The sequence below is a fragment of the Rhyacophila brunnea genome, unplaced genomic scaffold, assembly GCF_057557595.1.
Source record: "Rhyacophila brunnea isolate RB1 unplaced genomic scaffold, BYU_Rbru_1.0 scaffold_14, whole genome shotgun sequence".
NCBI classification, from domain to species: Eukaryota; Metazoa; Arthropoda; class Insecta; order Trichoptera; family Rhyacophilidae; genus Rhyacophila; species Rhyacophila brunnea.
The window spans coordinates 5,575,551-5,593,856 of NW_028232796.1; the positions used below are offsets into that span (position 1 = coordinate 5,575,551).

At 31.5% G+C, this 18,306-nt stretch overlaps 1 protein-coding gene across 1 annotated transcript in view; it reads left to right on the forward strand.

Moving 5' to 3' along the window:
• Sb (serine proteinase stubble) overlaps nucleotides 1–18,306 on the forward strand; it is a 176,828-nt gene that overhangs the window by 141,447 nt on the left and 17,075 nt on the right. Inside the window, exon 6 of the mRNA XM_085941766.1 lies at nucleotides 6,179–6,285. Within this exon, the coding sequence (XP_085797892.1) occupies nucleotides 6,179–6,285 (107 nt within the window). The remainder of the gene's footprint in view (nucleotides 1–6,178; nucleotides 6,286–18,306) is intronic.

Below are 18,306 nucleotides of genomic sequence, written 5' to 3' on the forward strand. Positions count from 1 at the left end.
ACGAGCCATGTTTGATTCTTGACGATGATTGTTAGAGAGAGATAAAAAAGCAACCCGATAGAATTCTTCGTCACTCAATGTGACCTTGTGAAGTTAAAAGGTTTAAGGCGAAGTCTTCACTGAGCCCTTTTTAAAGAGGCACCTAGCGGAAAAATACGAAGCTTGCAATTTGAGACATTTTTTTGATAATTTACAATTTCAACTGTATTAATGAATAAATATGTATCTGAAAACATTAAAAATAAAAATATTTTTTATTTTAAGTCAAAGACAAACTTACAATTGTAAAAAATGTAATAAAATGTGAATTTGTTCTATCGATCCGCACCCTATTATTACATGTATTTTGTGGTCATATTTATTATTAAAATTTAGTTTATTAAGTTTTCTAAGCATCACCTAAGCGATTTTTGACAAATTCATAGTTTTAATATTTTTTATATCTATTTTAAAAAACATCGATTTTTATAAAAAAATATAAATGTGTATAACTTGAAATCCTTTTTATTTATATTAATATAAATATTTTATTTATATTTATAAAAATAATTGATTTGATATAAATAAAAAGGATTTCAAGTTATACACATTTATATTTTTTATAAAAATCGATGTTTTTTAAAAAAGATATAAAAAATATTAAAACTATGAATTTGTCAAAAATCGCTTAAGTGATGCTTAGAAAACTTAATAAACTAAATATTAATAATAAATATGACCATAAAATATATGTAATAATAGGGTGCGGACCGATAGAACAAATTCACATGTTATTACATTTTTTAAAATTGTAAGTTTGTCTTTGACTTAAAATAAAAAATATTTTTATTTTTAATGTTTTCAAATACATATTTATACATTATTACAGTTGAAATTGTAAATTATCAAAAAAATGTCTCAAATTGCAAGCTTCGTATTTTTCCGCTAGGTGCCTCTTTAAAAAAGGCTCAATGAAGACTTCGCCTTAACACCCATTTACAAATTGACTATTTTGACCGAGATAAAAAATCGATTTTCCAGGGTTAGCAGTTTATTTCCTAAGTTCTGTCGACCGTGTATCAATGGTTATTGTCAACCGATCTTACAATCTTCCGCGGCACACGAATATACGCGTCATTCAATAAGAACGTTCGAGTGCCATTAACAGCGATGGCCAACCTTTGTATCGCCTGCTCGGTCGCATTTGCTTTACAACGCGCGCCTAAATTGGCCTCCGTTTACATTTTATCATCATACACATGGCTATAATAAAGGTCTAATGATATCTCCGATATTATTTGATGTGTTTCCTTTGTATCGTTGTGCTGTGGGTAAGGTTTTATGGAAATAAATATGGAGAAAATGTCATGGTTACACTATACAAGAAGAAAAATACGATAAGCTGGTAGTACGGTTCAAGTCACCCTCTCCCCCTCTCTCTATATACACACATATCATATAATGTATATTGGTAAAAAGCACGTGTTGGATACAGATGGTAGATTTAAGTAAAACCAATAAACACTATTTTAATGCACATATTAATAATATCGTATTAGAAAATGGGTTATATAATATGTGGCTAATAATAGTGGACCACTTAGCACTAATATAAACACAAAATTTATTTAAATGAAAAAAAATGCAATATTTGATGGCGATTATGTAATGATTTTGAAGTGGTTAAGTTGTAACTGGCTAAAAAATATTATTTATATACCTTTATTATGTATATTAGCGATTTTTTGGATTGTTTAGCTAAATATGATATCTAATGAGGGTTTCGTATATTTGGCTGTTAATATGTAGGTATAATACCAAATTATCAGGGTGTATTTTGTAAACGTTAAACGTAATTATTTTTAGATTTTAAATGGTCAATACATTGTCATATGTACTAATAATTTTAATCCATTCACAAGTTTTAGGGTTTATCTAAATATTTAAAAAATTATGGAACTGACCTTAACGTGAAAATAAAATTGTTTTAAATTGATTATGGGACTTAACAGATGTATAGAATAATATAGTACAGATGGTTATAAATTAATTTGCTATTTTTTATTTCTTATAAAACTGTTAAAACTCCGCAATATCCGCAGTAATAAATCTGTCTAGTTAAAACTAAGGCTACAGCATAAATTTTATTTGGTGCAAATAACGATTGATCGAATAATCGTTTCATCAAAAGATTTAAAATGGGACTGCGTAACAGTTGAAACCGGTCATACAATTATTAAATTAAACATTTTTTAAAAGATGCGTATTTCTTTCAAATTGCGTACGATACGATATTATCCTAAGCATAATAAAATCTTTGCAACTAACATCAGAAAAATATGTACTATAACTATTCAAATAGATGCAGGTACTCAAAAAAACAATACATTAATATTAATTATAGATATAGGATATGATTCTAGGAAAGAGATAAATTGATATTTTTACTTAGTACCTACATTAGTAGTTCGAATTCATTTATTTTTTATAATGGGGGAGGGGTGGAGGTTTAAAGTCTGTCAGTGTCTCGGAAGTCAGAATTCCACGTCCTGAACCCCGTCACGTCAAAGAAATACTATTGATTTAACGCAATACACCCTTTCTTTTTGTCATGGATAGCATATCTAAGCATCCAATTTGAGTTTTTAGATTTGCAATACCAGACTATTTCTGAAGATGGGTTTATATTCGAAACAGCTGTCAATGTAAATAATTATTTAAATATCATCGAAATAATAAATAAATCTCCATTTCTTACACTTATTAAATTTTACTTTATAATCAACTGTAGCCTATACATATATACAATTAATATAACAGTATGCAAACAACGAGCCTATTTGAATAATTAACGGTTCGCAGAATTCACTAAAATTTACTACTACTGCAACATAACTCGACAAATCATCAAACGCTATATTATTTAGCATTAATTAGTTTCCATAATGATATGTAATAATATAACCATTATTAAATTAGTTTACGAACCTTACAATTACGCCTATAAATTAATGGTTCAGAATAATTTATATTATAATTTGACTTATTGAAATTGTAATTTCACATTAGTTGTCAATGAATAACTATGTTTTTAATGAATAACCAATAATCACTTAACTATAATGTACTTATTGTCAAGATTGTGATACAATACATTAACATTTATAGTAATGCAACAGAAAGACGTGTAAAGTTTCATAAACCATCCTGTAGATTTCCAATTAGCAAAGGTGTCCGCCAAGCTGACACAACCTCACCCAAACTATTAACATCCACTTTAGAAGATATATTTAGACGCATCGACTGGGAGAGAAGAGGAATCCTCATCAACGGAGAATACCTCAGTCACCTGCGCTTTGCAGACGACATTGTTGTCTTCGCGGAAACTCAAGAAGAACTCCAGGGCATGATACAAGAGATCGCAAATGAAAACTTAATGTCTCGAAGACAAAAGTAATTATAAACCACTTCGCTGTTCCAAAAGCGATCTTCATCAACGGCAATCAAATCGAGAAGATCAACAGCTATGTTTACCTTGGACAGCAAATATCTGTAGATGGAGGCTTAGATGACGAGATTGCTCGAAGAGCCAAGCTAGCATGGAGTGTATTCGGGGGCTTAAGTAATATCTTCAAAAGCGACCTTCCAATATGCATGAAGCGTAAAATATTCAACCAATGTGTCCTACCAGTGCTAACGTAGGCTTGCGAAACATGGACTCTCAACACAGGAGAGATCTAAAAATTGAGAGTTGCGCAACGTGGCATGGAAATGTGCGTGTTGGGCATAACGCGTAAGGACCGCAGAATAAACCAATGTATAAAGAAGCAAACAAAAGTGAGAGATATGATAGAGGTTACCAAATTGATAAAATGGCGGTGAGCTGGACATATTGCATGGCGAACGGACAACCGCTGAACGAATACAGTCATTCAGTGGTACCCGAGGGGCACTAAGCGGCCACAGGGGCGCCCCTAAGCCCGCTGGATTGACGAACTTGTCAGGTTTGGTGGAAGTACGTGGAAGAGAAAAGCAAGGAATCGAGAAGAGTGGAGCGAGCTGGGGGAGGCCTTCATCTAGCAGTGGATCGACCCCGGGTGAAAAAAATACATTGTATATAGCTAGCTATCGACATATTATTATAATACTGAATTTACACAGGGTGGTTGAGCTTTTGTGGACTGTAATTTTGATGGATGCTTGTGAATTCCGGATCTGGGGTGGCAATTTAAACAGGATGTCAGGCACTGACCTTTGATGTTGAGAAGGCTGGCGTACGCTGGAACTGGTCCTGAGTTATGCACTCACGCACTAGTAGTTAAATAGTTTTGGAGTGTCACTCTCACTGTTACACTTGGGTTAATATGAATGATGATGACATTCGTATGAATGATCAGACGCCATGTGCCGGTATCACGGCTTGAATAGATGTTCTGATTTAATGAGCTCGTAAAGAGACTCGTATTGAGTTCTTCCTTAAAACACGGCCACACTGTAGCAAGTTAACTCTCTCTTTGTCTACTAATAACTCCCTGTTATTAAATCACGGTCTACTGATGACCCATGATTGTTAAGTGCCTGGATGACAATACTAAATTAGGGTGATAGGTGTGACATATTTATGCGGGTTTAAGGATGGGATTGGGTTTATAATCAGTCCAACCACAAGATTTTTAAGAATGCTGGATTCTTTATTATATAAAACACAAATTTAGAAAAACTATAGAAACACTCATATTAGAAAAAATCAAGAGTTGTACCAAGTGGAACTCGGATGTGAGAGCTTTGGAATCAAAGCTATCTATGATTTTTGCGAATTATTTCTTGTATTTTTAACCCCTACTTAGCTAGTTCAGAAAGGAAAATTACAAAATACACTCAAAATGTCACCGCTTACTATATTTAGTCACAAAAAGTATGCAAAATAATTGAGCAATATATACATAGTGACACAGGTGAAAATTTTGTTACCAATACGGAATCTTTTACAGAAAGTTATATTGGTCGGATTCCTTCCTTAATTTTGTGCACTATTTAAAAGTGCTATCTCGATATGTATGGGGAATTTTACTGTTTATTTTAATTAGGTAGGTACTTAACTAACAATTTTGAAAAATAAATTTTAAAGACTATTCCATTTATTGAATGTGATTGACAAAAAAAGCAATAAACACATCAATGCTTTGCTGTACCTGTAACATTAACGTACAAACTTTTGAATCTTTGACAGAAACAAAATGAGCAGTGCGTAGTAGGCGGCAAAATTCAATAATGACAGCCGATACAAATTTATTTATTCCTTCATTCTTATTGCTAAAAAAATGTCTCGAATAACACTATAGTGCATTATCCTAACCTTAAATTTAATAATTATGTAACGTACTATTGGCAATCAGCAAGTTCAAGTAAGTTATAACAAAAAATCTTGGAGTGATCCGTAGCGTCGGTTAGTAATTAAAGTAATTTAATACCTACATTGATTAAAAATAAAAAAAGCTGATTGCCAATAGTAACGCAATTTGGAAAGTGCTTCAGAGAGTATTGTAAAAACCATTAGTTAAAATTCATCGCATCTATAAAATATCTAAAACTATGCCATTAAATCATACCTAATTATAAATAGAGGAATATTTTTTATTTGTTATGGTTTGGTTACGCAGTGTTTAGTGAATTTTAAAGAACTAACCTGCACCATCTGTAATATGGATCCTTAATTCAACGAAAACAAATAAAAAAGTTTGCAAAATTTTTGTCAACTCCTCCATAGCATAACTATTATTGTTTGGTTGATGCAGGGTTTAATTAATTTCACTAGAACCATCTGTAATATTTATTCTTAGTTCAACGAAAACAAATAATTATGACAAAGTTTAGTGTACACTATTTACGTCGGAGTTTAACAGCCTACGTCCACCCTTCGCCACTGGTTGATAGATGTACATTATTTATCTTATTTAATAAAAAATAATAATTACATGCATCGATCTCAAAATAACTGTGACAGTAGTAAAAGTCAAACAAAAGATCATCGAATTAAAATCGAATTCAAAAAATGCAAACTTTATCTTAAACTGTGTAAATTTCAAAATTGGAAGGAACAAAGAAACATTCTTTAAATTATATTTTATTTATAATAGATTGTGTCGATGATGATCTTGTGTTTGATGTTTGAATATTAATTTATTCCATTCATTTGCAGGTTTCGGTGAGGCGAACGTCATTCTTTGGTTTCTCGAGCACTCACAGATGCGGTGGAGCTCTCCTCAACCATGATTGGATAGCCACAGCTGGTCATTGCGTGGACGAGTAAGTTTCCCGTCGACTAACATAGTTATCACTTAACATTGTATGGTTCAAATCACTGTGCTAGATGGCTATTATTATAATTACTAACTAGACAATCAAAGAATAGGTTTGGTAAATTGAATATTCATAACTTTTATATTCTAATTTGATCAATTTATACGTAATATTCTCCGAATGAAATTACTGTGTAGATATGTTTGGTTTTTTAATGTTTTTGAACTAATTTTTTATTTTGCACGTTACAGTATTTTTTCTGATAAGATGAATTCAGCTGATTAGTATAAAAAAAGCCATAACATCTAATTCTAAAAATCAAAAAATGCTTAACCATCAACGTGTAGTTAGACAGCAAAGTACAGTGTGTAGAAAATGTAATAATTTTTGACAATAGTTAGTATACACAACTGTATGTAGTTCATGATAACTTTGTAAGTATTTGAAGAACCTTAGTTAAAGTGAAAATATGATAAATCAAAGTCATGGGAAAAATGTTGCCATATATTAACGAACGCGATATTGATAATATTACGATGAAAAAAGGTCTAATTAATATGATGATTTACCACTTCTAAATGTTGATAATATATCAAGTTGGTAATAGTGTATATATTGATAAACTATTGTCTTATTCTTATCTTAGTCTTATCTTATTCAACAATTAAGACACAAGATTTGAGAATGTAACATTCGATATATTGAATATACATAATTTGAAAACATCTCTTGCATATAGGTACACACTAAAAAAAAACATTTTGTAGAAAAAAAGAAACCCGACGGGACTTGAACCTGTATCTGCTGGATTCCGCCAGTTTGCTTTTCCAATTAAGCTACGAGCATCTTATTTAATTACGACGATTTTAACTAGTAGTCATTACATGAAAAAAATATAGACTTTTATAAAAAAATTAAATTTGTGCTTGATTTTTTAAATATTTATATCGAATAAAGATTTGATGCGATCATACTACTAAAGCTAGAGTTAATATAAATAAAATGAATATCGTGTTATAATAATAATTTATATTTTATAGTATTATGGATGTTTTTAAAATTAGAAACAAGATACATTAAAACTACAATGGTAAAAAAATTGCTTTGCTCATTTTAAATCAAACGTACTAATGTTTATTACACTAATGAAATATGTAAATGGTAGATCTGTTGGAGTTTTAAATATCAGTTATTATATTATGGAAACTATGTCGTAAGGGTACTAGGCTATCAACTGAAGTATTAGAGCCGTGAAAGCAAAATATATATGTTTTAATTCCATTTGGTCCAGGACTTTTAACATGGTATTGTAATGTAATGTAATGTTTTTGAGAGCTTTCTTAAGTATCGTGTAAATAATGTCTTTAACTAGTTGAGCTTTATAAGTGGACTGTAATTATTTTTAAGGGAAGATGAGGAAGTCGGATATAGGGGTGGGGGCGATAGAACAGAATGCCAGACACTGTCCTTTGTGATGATATATGATGGCTCCGTGGTCTGGATTCAACTTTCGCTTGCGCGGTGTTGTTGTTTTGGGTCACCCGGTTCGTACACTCACGCACTTTGTTACACAGTTTTATAGATTATATGTGAGGGTGTATGAATGATGATAATAGATTATGAATGAGTCTGTATCTATTGAGTCAATCACTTAAGCGACGGAAAGCTATTAGAAGCCTGCACTTGCCCGCTATCGAGATGAAACTGAATGTTCTTTGTAAAACCGTCTCTTATCACCCGTAATTGCTTATTGATTGTCTGAGGACAATATCACTGGGGATTAGGAGCTGGGTGAGGAGATAAGGAGTGGGATGGGAACATAAATGGCTCAACCATAAATATAATTTTATTAGTTAATTAGAAAGAATATTAATTAAATATTATTATAGGTCGCTTCTCTTTGATGGATGTATATTATGCCAACAATAGCAATAATTATCCATTAGTCTGTTGTAATGGCCCTTTCAAAACATTATAGTCTAAAGTTCGTGAAGCCTGTGATGAATTATTACTCAGTAAATAGTATAAAGTCCATTTTAAGTAAAACGTATTATTAGCCATCAAGTAAATCACTTTCGTAAATGGACCACGGTAAAAGTTTTTTCAAGAAAAAAATGGTTGAAAATAACATTTTCCGAGAAATAAAATAGAAATGAATAAGCTCTGTACCAAACAGTACTGAAGATTTTTTATTGCATAAGTAATTGATATTTAAATATCTGTAGAAAATAATTAAAAAGTAGTACAGAATTGTACAAATATAAATAGTACATTTTTTATAGTTTTTATATAAATTCATTAAAAAAAAAATTACAAGATAAAAATAACTTTATCTATACAACGTTTTTAAATTTTCTGTTGAATTATTATACTCAATATGCACAAACTTGTACTTGATATGAAGTAAATAAAAAAAAAAACAAATATAGAATACTGAAATATCATTTTGATTTCCATTGTAACGCACGTATATGTTAATAATTTAGTTGCTAAGACCACCCCCTTAGCAACCAACAGCAGTTTTTTCTTTTTTACAGATTTTTCTGAAATAACTTTCCATACAAAACAGAATTAACTGAAAATGAATTCAATTCTGCTTAAAGATGGCTAAAAGTATTAAAAGAATGCAATAGCATCGTGTTCTGCTATATTCTAAAAGTTTCAAATGTCTAGCTAGTCGGGAATTCTAGTTAAAAATCGATTGCAAGATTTGTACTGGACAAACAACCACCAGACAAACAAGACCACGAGCCAATAAAAACGATGTAATAAGTTTATCTATAACACCGCCCAACATAGATTTCATAAAATTTAAATTTGTTTTTTTATTTTTAATAATTATTATAAGTACGAGTAGGTACATGTATCTGAAATTTTAAAAATTCTATAGTGTTAGCAAGAAAATGGTTTACAATCAATCCCAGTAAAAACCTCGTTTAGATACCAACCTATTTTTGGATTTGTGATTTAAAAGTACATATAATTTATTTATTTTAATAGGTACAATGTATACATCACAAATATTAATTTAATACATTAGCAAAATGGCAACTATTTTCTTAAACAAGTAAAAAATACTGAATGAAATATGTATCGATTTTTTTAAAAATATATCTACTATTATAAAATAAACTTTTTTCCATTAATAGTGTAAGTAAGAATAGATATGTATTTTAAAATAAGTCTAGTTAGGATTCCGTCAAGTGACTTAAATGGACTCTATTTTAAGAAATTACAATCAATACCCATCTAAGGTCACCTTCGCCTACGTAAACTATAACAAAATTTGAAACAGTTTGATCGAACATAGATATTGCTCTCTCAATTAGCATCACCATTTGCAGGTTAGTTATAAATGCTGGGATAACAAACAGTTGATGCTACTAATTTATAAGATAGTTATTAGGTGCAAATATATCAATTCGTGTCTGTTTCTCTCCATTCTATCTTAGATTGAAGTGAATTAAAGTCAGTCAAAGTGTGACGATCTCAGTTTTGGATAACTTATACTGAGACTTTTTCAAGATGCTTTACATTAAAAGTTATGTGTGTGTATTATCACAGAACAGATTTATAGATATAAATCTGATGGGTTATTCCCCAATACATTATTTAATGCAGGTATTTCAGTTTCCATTATCCCTGGTTGTGATACATTCGATTATGACCGGATGCGGTACGGGGTGGATTTTGGTTTTAGGAATATTAAGGTAGATGCACATTAGCAATAATGGCAGAGTTTGACACCATGTTAAGTACATTATTATACAATGTAATATGTTAGTAATAAATTGTGAAAATGATAAGTATTTCAACTACATTTTTACTTTTCATCTATCTCGTATCATCGTATCTGCTTGTTTTTATATTTTTTGTATCTGTCTATTCTTAATAAAACTATGTATATTTATTTTGAAACTATTACACAAAATACTATGTAAATATATTTGTTATAAAAATGTAATATAGTTTTTAGAGATATTCTCTGATAAAAAACCAGTATGGCAATTGATAATTAATATTACTATTGGAAATTTGAAATTTTATATAAAAATATACATTTTTTGCGCTGTGCTTTCGGCATACAAAGTTTGTAATAATAGAAGCTTAAATGATTTTTTTGTTCCATATTTAAAAATGTCAGGCACGACTCATTTTAACTACTTAAAAAGCAATTTTTGAAAACACAGATAGACTATGCGATGCAAAAATGTCTCATGTTTTGCAGGTTTTATTAAAAATATTAAATGAAGTTTCGTTTTTATTAGACCTGTGTTTTTCTTTTTGTACTTGGCATTTTCATTATATTTTTGAGTGAAACATAAAAAGATATTTTTTTTCTCTATGAAAAAAAAAATATTGTTTTGAAATATTTAATAAAAATATATTTTTAATATGATATAAAAAAAAATCTAATTTTTAATATTTTTTTTTTTACATTTTCAATGTATAAAATATCTCACATTTAATAATTTTTATAATGTAAATAATATCTAGGTATATAAAGAAACCCTAGATCTAAAATGTCTACTAGTTGCCTGTCAATTAATTAAAGAAAATAAAACACAAAACCTCAAAGACACATTTATATTGCCTCTATCCATTTCAGAGCATTTTCATCAGATCGGTGTAGAAAGAAAGTTCGCGGGGTAACAGTTATGCTCATTGGATCAAATATATCTGCGCTCATACAAACGAGACGATTTTAACTGCTTAATTTAAACTCAAAAGATGGTCTGCATTTATTATTATTGTTTAGATGGAATAGGGAACAGGCAGGGTACGTTGGTTTGACTCCCAAATGAATAACTCAGAATTTGCTGCGTGAATGAAATGAACCCTGGTTTTATTATCTCCTTCCAAATAAATATCATTTTAATTATTACAGGTAAGTTTACAGATTATAATTTAGATGGTTGAAATCACAAGTATGCGTTCTGATGGATTACGAGTTTCGATCGGGCGAGGCGTAACGATAACCTTACGGTTCAACCTTTGATAACTGAAAGACCATGTTGCTTTTTCCTACCCAGTGTTTTATATTGATTCGATAAAATAGAAAATGCTGCTATCAACTAGGTACTTGAATATTTTTGATAATCATGCTTATGAGTTTTATTATGCAATGCATGATTCGTTTATTCGTAAATTATAAACAATTGATTTTAATTTGAACAATTATGCAGTTTTAATAATTGCGTAAGATTGATTTCATACAAACCACTTTTGTGCATATCACATAGCATTATTTCTTAATTTGCGATATTATTGATTATTGAATTATTATATTATTTTGCTAAATTAGCTTTCTGTTGAAATTTGATTGACTCACATAAATTGCTTGTTTTGGAATTTTAACAACATTATGTTGCAAGATACATTGTAGTTATAAATTAATGGTGTCCTGCCAAGTCATGCTGGATGGTAGGGTGTACAACCTACAAGAGTACAAACATAGTTTTCATACTGCGTTTCATTAAGAAAAAAATCGTAAGTGACTTTTGATTTTAAAGCATTTTAAGTCTGCCCTCACGCGGCGTGGTTTTCATTAATGATGTTTTAAAAAAAACGATTTTTTATGCATTTGACAATTTATTATTTTGTGATATGACATTTTATCGATCAAACCTCTACCAATAGTGTGCATTTTAAACTACCGCAATAATAACTGTTGACATGTAAAAGTGCTGACTGTCTTGCCAATCACATTCTTCAAGAGTAAGCAAGACGCGATGTTGTGATTTTATAGTGCTATTTGAAAGGTTGTAAAAATTATGTAGTTTGTTTTTTTACCGAAAAGTTTGCCACTACCGTTCTACTACGTAGACACAGATATCGAACGATCCCAACTGTCACGTGAAAATTCAAAAGGTTCCGAACTTTTTTGATTCATGCATGCAATCTTGCAAGTTGCATGATAATACATGTTTACACGTGCATTTTCAGCAGCATTGTCAGCAGTAAATCCATGCACGGGTAAACGGGGTATTATGCTAATAAGGCACTATAGAAGGTTGCATGGTTAATCAATGCTTTCCCTAGAGAAGTAGACAATTTTAGTGACGTGCGATGTATTTTGTTTTTATTCCTAATACCAATATTTTCTTTGTATGTTTATTATTATATTGAAAATAATACTAGGATCGACGTAGAATTTTAAACAGCATACAAAATCAAAACGAAGTGAAAATTTCTCTCGATGAAAGAAGCACGCGAAAAACATCTTGTAAGAAAGTAAGTAGATAAATTGATACTAAAGAAAATATGTAACCTCCAAAGTTTTATCTCACGTGCCATTTCATATTACTTCCGTACTTCCTTACCTGGGTTAAAAGGGAAAAGTTTTTTTCCCTCCATCCTTTTATAAAAGTTGCCAATACGATTTGTTTCAATCGTGTTTGGATGAAATAAAGGCAGTTATTTGTTATATCGAAAATGATCGTTGACTTTTCTTATCGCTTTTATTGACAGGTAATAGTTTGACTTGATTTTAGTTGAGAAAATGTGTTTTATATTGCCTACCAAGGGAATTAATATTGCCAGCGTAGCGAGCGAAGAATGTTTTTAAACCATTTTTCACGTCGTGTTAAATTTTATCTGTTCGTTTAATAAAATTAAGAAAACTTCAAAAACTATAAAATGTAATATGGCTTGAGAATTTGGCAGCATTATCTGCTAACAAATAAATTCCATTGTAAGAAATATCCGATAGCAAAGCATGCCTCTTGGACACACGTACACATTGGTCAATATCGTATCACTTTGGATATCAATATTTTCAATATGGGTAAGGTTTAGTTTTCTGGAACTACTTATATAAATATAATGTTTGAGGCTTTCACAGTTTTTTTTATCGTAGTAGATTTTTGGGTTTCCACCGTATGTCCTTCTTTCTTTCCTTGATGTTTAGGGCACGTTGCAGGTCGTAACTATTGATACATTACTCTGAGCAACGTTTGCTCTTAGCTAATCGGATTCTTTTTGACATTCTCAGAGCAACGTTTACATTCATATACCTACACTACATTTAATTATAATACATATCATCTCTTGATAATGGCCTCTGCAATGAGCCCGAAACGTTGATGAAAGAAGGAAGAAGGACACAAATGTGGAAACCAAAAAATCCTTGGATAAATGTAATTCACATGATTGGGAGGAATATAATCAGTTTGGGAAAGCTTTCATACAACATTACATCGATCCAGGATGATCATAATGACTTCATAACTAATAATCAAAACTTATAGATACCTAGTGTATATCATCACAGAATAAAAAATGTAGGCACATGCGTAAAGTTTTAGTTACACGCAAAAGTATGCATAAATCAGTGCAGATTATATCTTAAATTACATAATATTATATAATATAGGTTATAGTATTTTTTTTGTTATGTCCAATACTAAGAAGTTCGTATGGTCCTCTACAGAGTGGATGTATCGTATTAACAGATTTTGTTTTAAGAGATATGATTGTTAGCCACTTAAGCCACTTGCTCAGCCTATTAGGTCTATTCTCTGACTCCAAGCACACATTGAAAAACAATATGTGTCTTTGCCAGATCCATTCGAGATTGAGATCCACGATCATGGCTCCCACAAAGTGGGGGCTGACAGGGGTCTAGCCTGGTGGCCCGGGCTCAGAAAGGGCCTGGCGTGGCGAGCTGACCAGATGAGTGAGATAAACAAAGATCACAAATTTGACCTATAGTAAAAAAAGTCGCTATTTTGATATGGTATTAATAATTTTAATTATTTAGTTGTACGATGCAATTTTTACTGTGTTGATACTCGACAACTTCATCATTCAAATGGATGTACTCGTACATATTAAAAATATAAACAATCGTTAAAAATAGACCATTTGGATAACGCTACTGCAGTGCGTCACACTGACTTTAACGTTAGCGATATGTAGAGGGGCCCGCCAAACATCCTAGCCTGGAGGCCCATTTCAGGATGTGGAGGCCATGCCCACGATACTATAAACATATGCGTTAGCCGCACGGCCGTCGTAGGTTAGGTTGTTTTATTTGGTCTTTAAGCTCTTACTAACTATTCTTTTACTACAAGATTTTTGGCACGTTGCAGAGGCTATTGTCAAAAGATAATGTAATAAAATGTACTAGTACGACTGACTTAAAACACATGAATCAGAGACTGCCCGTAAGTCAGTTCGTACACCATATTCTATGCGTATATGTCCATAACTGGCTTATGACGTTATACGTGAACGCTCTTAAGTCAGAAGCAAACCAGAGCTTTCTTACGTTCATGTTGAACTTATTTGACTTATATTATCTATGACTTTGACTAAGTAAGTGGTAGTTAGGTGTATGAATGCACGCGCTATTTTATTCGTTTCATATTATAAATAGTTTTATGTCAATATTTTTATGATGGATCACTTAGTGATACATTTTTTCGGTTCTGTGGCACAATAATAATTATTGTAAACTGAATGTAACTAACACAATGAGATAAATTTTTTCTCTTCAGTTCATTTTTAATGATACTTTGCCTCGCTTTGCTTCTCTCTTTTATGAAGACTCGAGTTTTAAAGTCTAGGAAGCTCAGTCAAAACACACTTTAGCGCGTGGTGACCTCAGTCTTGGATAACTGCCCCTAATACATTTACGAGCATCAGGCGCGCACACAGAAAAATGGCATGTAGGCGGCCTATTTCAAAAAGTATTTATTATTGATTTATAATGTAGTGGAAGGGGTGAAGTTATAAAAATTTCATTGACTTATGCTTGGACCTACCTCTCAATGCACTTTTCCGGATACTTTCCCCATACCCAGATAATTTTAAATTTGGAGTCTAGTGATAAGCACCTGGCCTGCAGCTAAAGCTATAAGTGCTCACATATGAGTTATTTCGACCTGTCACATGTGCGAGTGGTTGTCGAATGCGAGTGGCCTGATGGTCATAATAAGTATCCGTTTGTGTCATCCGCGCTATCTTGTATATTAGATATGCCGCTTAAAAATATAAAAGTAGACGTTGAATGTCATAGATGGTTGCGTCAATTCACTAGTTCCACTGACACATACTTTGCGTGTCGTAGAATAATGCGAGGGTAAGAAACAACCATTTTAGAAGGCTGTTCAACACTCAAATTACTAGGATCACGATCCTGAAGTAAAATTCTACTCACTTAGATAATTTCTTTTTTTTTCGTTGGTGTACTGTCCTCTGTCCTTGTGTTCATTATTTCTCGGCATAAACACATTAAGCTGCCTCAAATCACATAAATTACTGCCTCGCAATTTTCTCAATTAATACCGGGTGTGGTCCGGGATGGGTTTGGTTGAAGGGAACATTAGGTGGTAAGAAGTGATACAATGGTAGATAACTAAACCATGAGTTTATTTATCGCTGTTAAAATGTTCTTTTAATATAATATTTACGATTGTCGCATTCGGCAATAAACGTTTCCTTTTGAGGCGGTGTTTTTTTATGAAGCGAAAATAATATTATTGTTTTATGCCCCCCCTTTATTTTTTTAATACGCAATAAAGGCAGCATTTTTGCTTTTCATTTCGCATTGAACGAAATCCGAAAAAAAAACATTGCCCACAATAAGCCGAGCGAAAAATCATAAAGCGATGCATTAAAAAAGAAAGCCTATATTCTCGGCCTCGGCAAATAAAAGTCATTATTTTTATTGATTGCCTATCAGACATCATATTACGCGTTTGTGTTTATCTATTTTTTCTTATAAAAATTCTTAATAAAGAATTTAATATTTAATAATAAATAATCAATTTCAAGAGACAATCGAAAGGCTGCATAATGATTGGCCTCACTTTGGCGTGAAAATCAACGCGAGAAAAACCAATAGTGATTCAAATAATTCCCTGATTTATGCTTCAAATACACTCTATGACGATCGGTCATATATATGTCGAAAAACCAGTTTCTTATGTTGGCGTCCTGTGTCACAGGGTGTCACATAGTGTAAATACGAAGTCATAGCTGTCATACAATATGTATGTATAAATGTCAGAATGGCATAGATTTGATCATGGACACTAAAACGCTCTTAGCATATATGTGCCCGATCGTCATATAGTCTATTTGAACCATAAGACACGACAATTTTAAATGCTTGGAGGTTCACATCATGGAATATTGTATGATTTACAAAGAAAACTTGCCATCCAAATAGGTACCAAATCATACCTGTTTGACTCTTGCATTCTGACGTTACTATTTTACGGTAGCTAGTCAAAGTTTCATATAATGGTTCAAAGCAATCGTATACTGAATTACGAGAATATATGTTAGGGGGAACAAAACCAAGCAGCATCTCACCACGCTGAGAGTGAACCTTGCTAAACCATGTGGTGCGGATGCCTTAACACAATAAATGTCAATCAGGTCTGCCTGTTCTTTAAGCCGACTTGATTTTAACGTTTTGTAAGGCCACTGAATACCATCTATAGGGTAGCTACAGCCATCTATGGGGTACTAGCATGACCTGTGATTACGCAAAAATACTGGCAAGCAACAAAGATTTTTAGAGGCGTCGTGCATCAACTGAAAAGCGGATGTGGTCTAAAAAAAAAATTACATCATGTGTTCTGATATTTTGTTACGTATTGCAATAATTTACCGTTATCATATTGTTTATTGCGAAAACAGGTGGCCGTATAGCTATTTGTTTAAAAATTATGGGATATTTTAATATTTAAATCATTTATGTGCATCGTTGTGAAATACTATTATCTACGACATAATATGGAATCCATAACTTACTAAATTTATTATGTAAGTTAAGAATTAGCACAGTTCTTATTGTATTGTTCTGAATAATATACATACTAACTAATATGTAAAGACTCCGCCAAATCTTAACATGTGTTTGCTGTCAAAAAGAGCACCTGAACCGGTCAGGAGTAGTTCTCACAATATTACCTGTATTATAGTCCCCACTGCTTTTATACATACAACTAGGTGTCTAACTCTACAATGTACGTTAGTCTCACCTAAGGTGATTGTCAGTCTCATTGTATGCATCGTTCTCATCACCTCGACTTTGCCATGTTAGGCCATTAGCTTTATAATGAAGCCATTCCCTAACAGCGTGCTGCCGATCCAAATACACATTGAAAAACAACATGACTTATACGCAGACACTTTGCCATTCATCCGGTAACATTATAGACTTGAATTTTAATTGAAATTGTAATTAAAGAAAGGTTATAATGATTCATATAAAATTCCCATAAAACACTTTCATTAATAAAAAACATGATAAATATAATTAAAATCATCACCTGGCTAGATTAATCCAGTTTCAGAAAACTAGGTTTACCTTTCAGACGTTTTTTAGGTCTGGTTTTGACTATATTTGTCCACAAATTGTCTTTACTTCCGGTTTTGTGCGCCACGCATTTTCATTTACCAAATAATTGTCACAATATATGAAACAGAATAATTCCTTTGTCATAATAGTAATATAATAAATATTATTATATTCTCTTGTAAGAATAAAAGAACAGAAGCTTATCTTGAAAACGAAAATAAATTTTCGTAAAATAAAGTGAGCTATGATTTTAGAATTGAAAATTTGATTCATATTATAATCAAAACAATTACTTACTATATTTTTTTTAAGAATTACAAATAACAAAGGTTATTTTAGTTTAACTTGAAAGAAGCTAGTAACTATGGTAATATGTTTGTTATCTTTCTGTTATCAAACGAGAAGAACGTATTGTTAAAAAATAAGACTTCTATTTTAAATCGTATCAAGTTCAAAAAATATTAAATAATTTGAATAAAATATTTCCCAAGACTCTTTTGTGTATTGAGCAGTCAGCCGATTGATTTCAAAATAATATATAAATAAGTATATTATTATTTTTTGCGCACGTGTTCCTGATTTAATTGGTAATCTTCTAAAATAAAAATATTTTTGGTTTTTGAAAAATATTTTCTTTATGATATTATTATGTACGTAAGTACCCATTAAGTAAATTTCTGGGTTTCCTTCAGTACACGTGTGTGTATGTT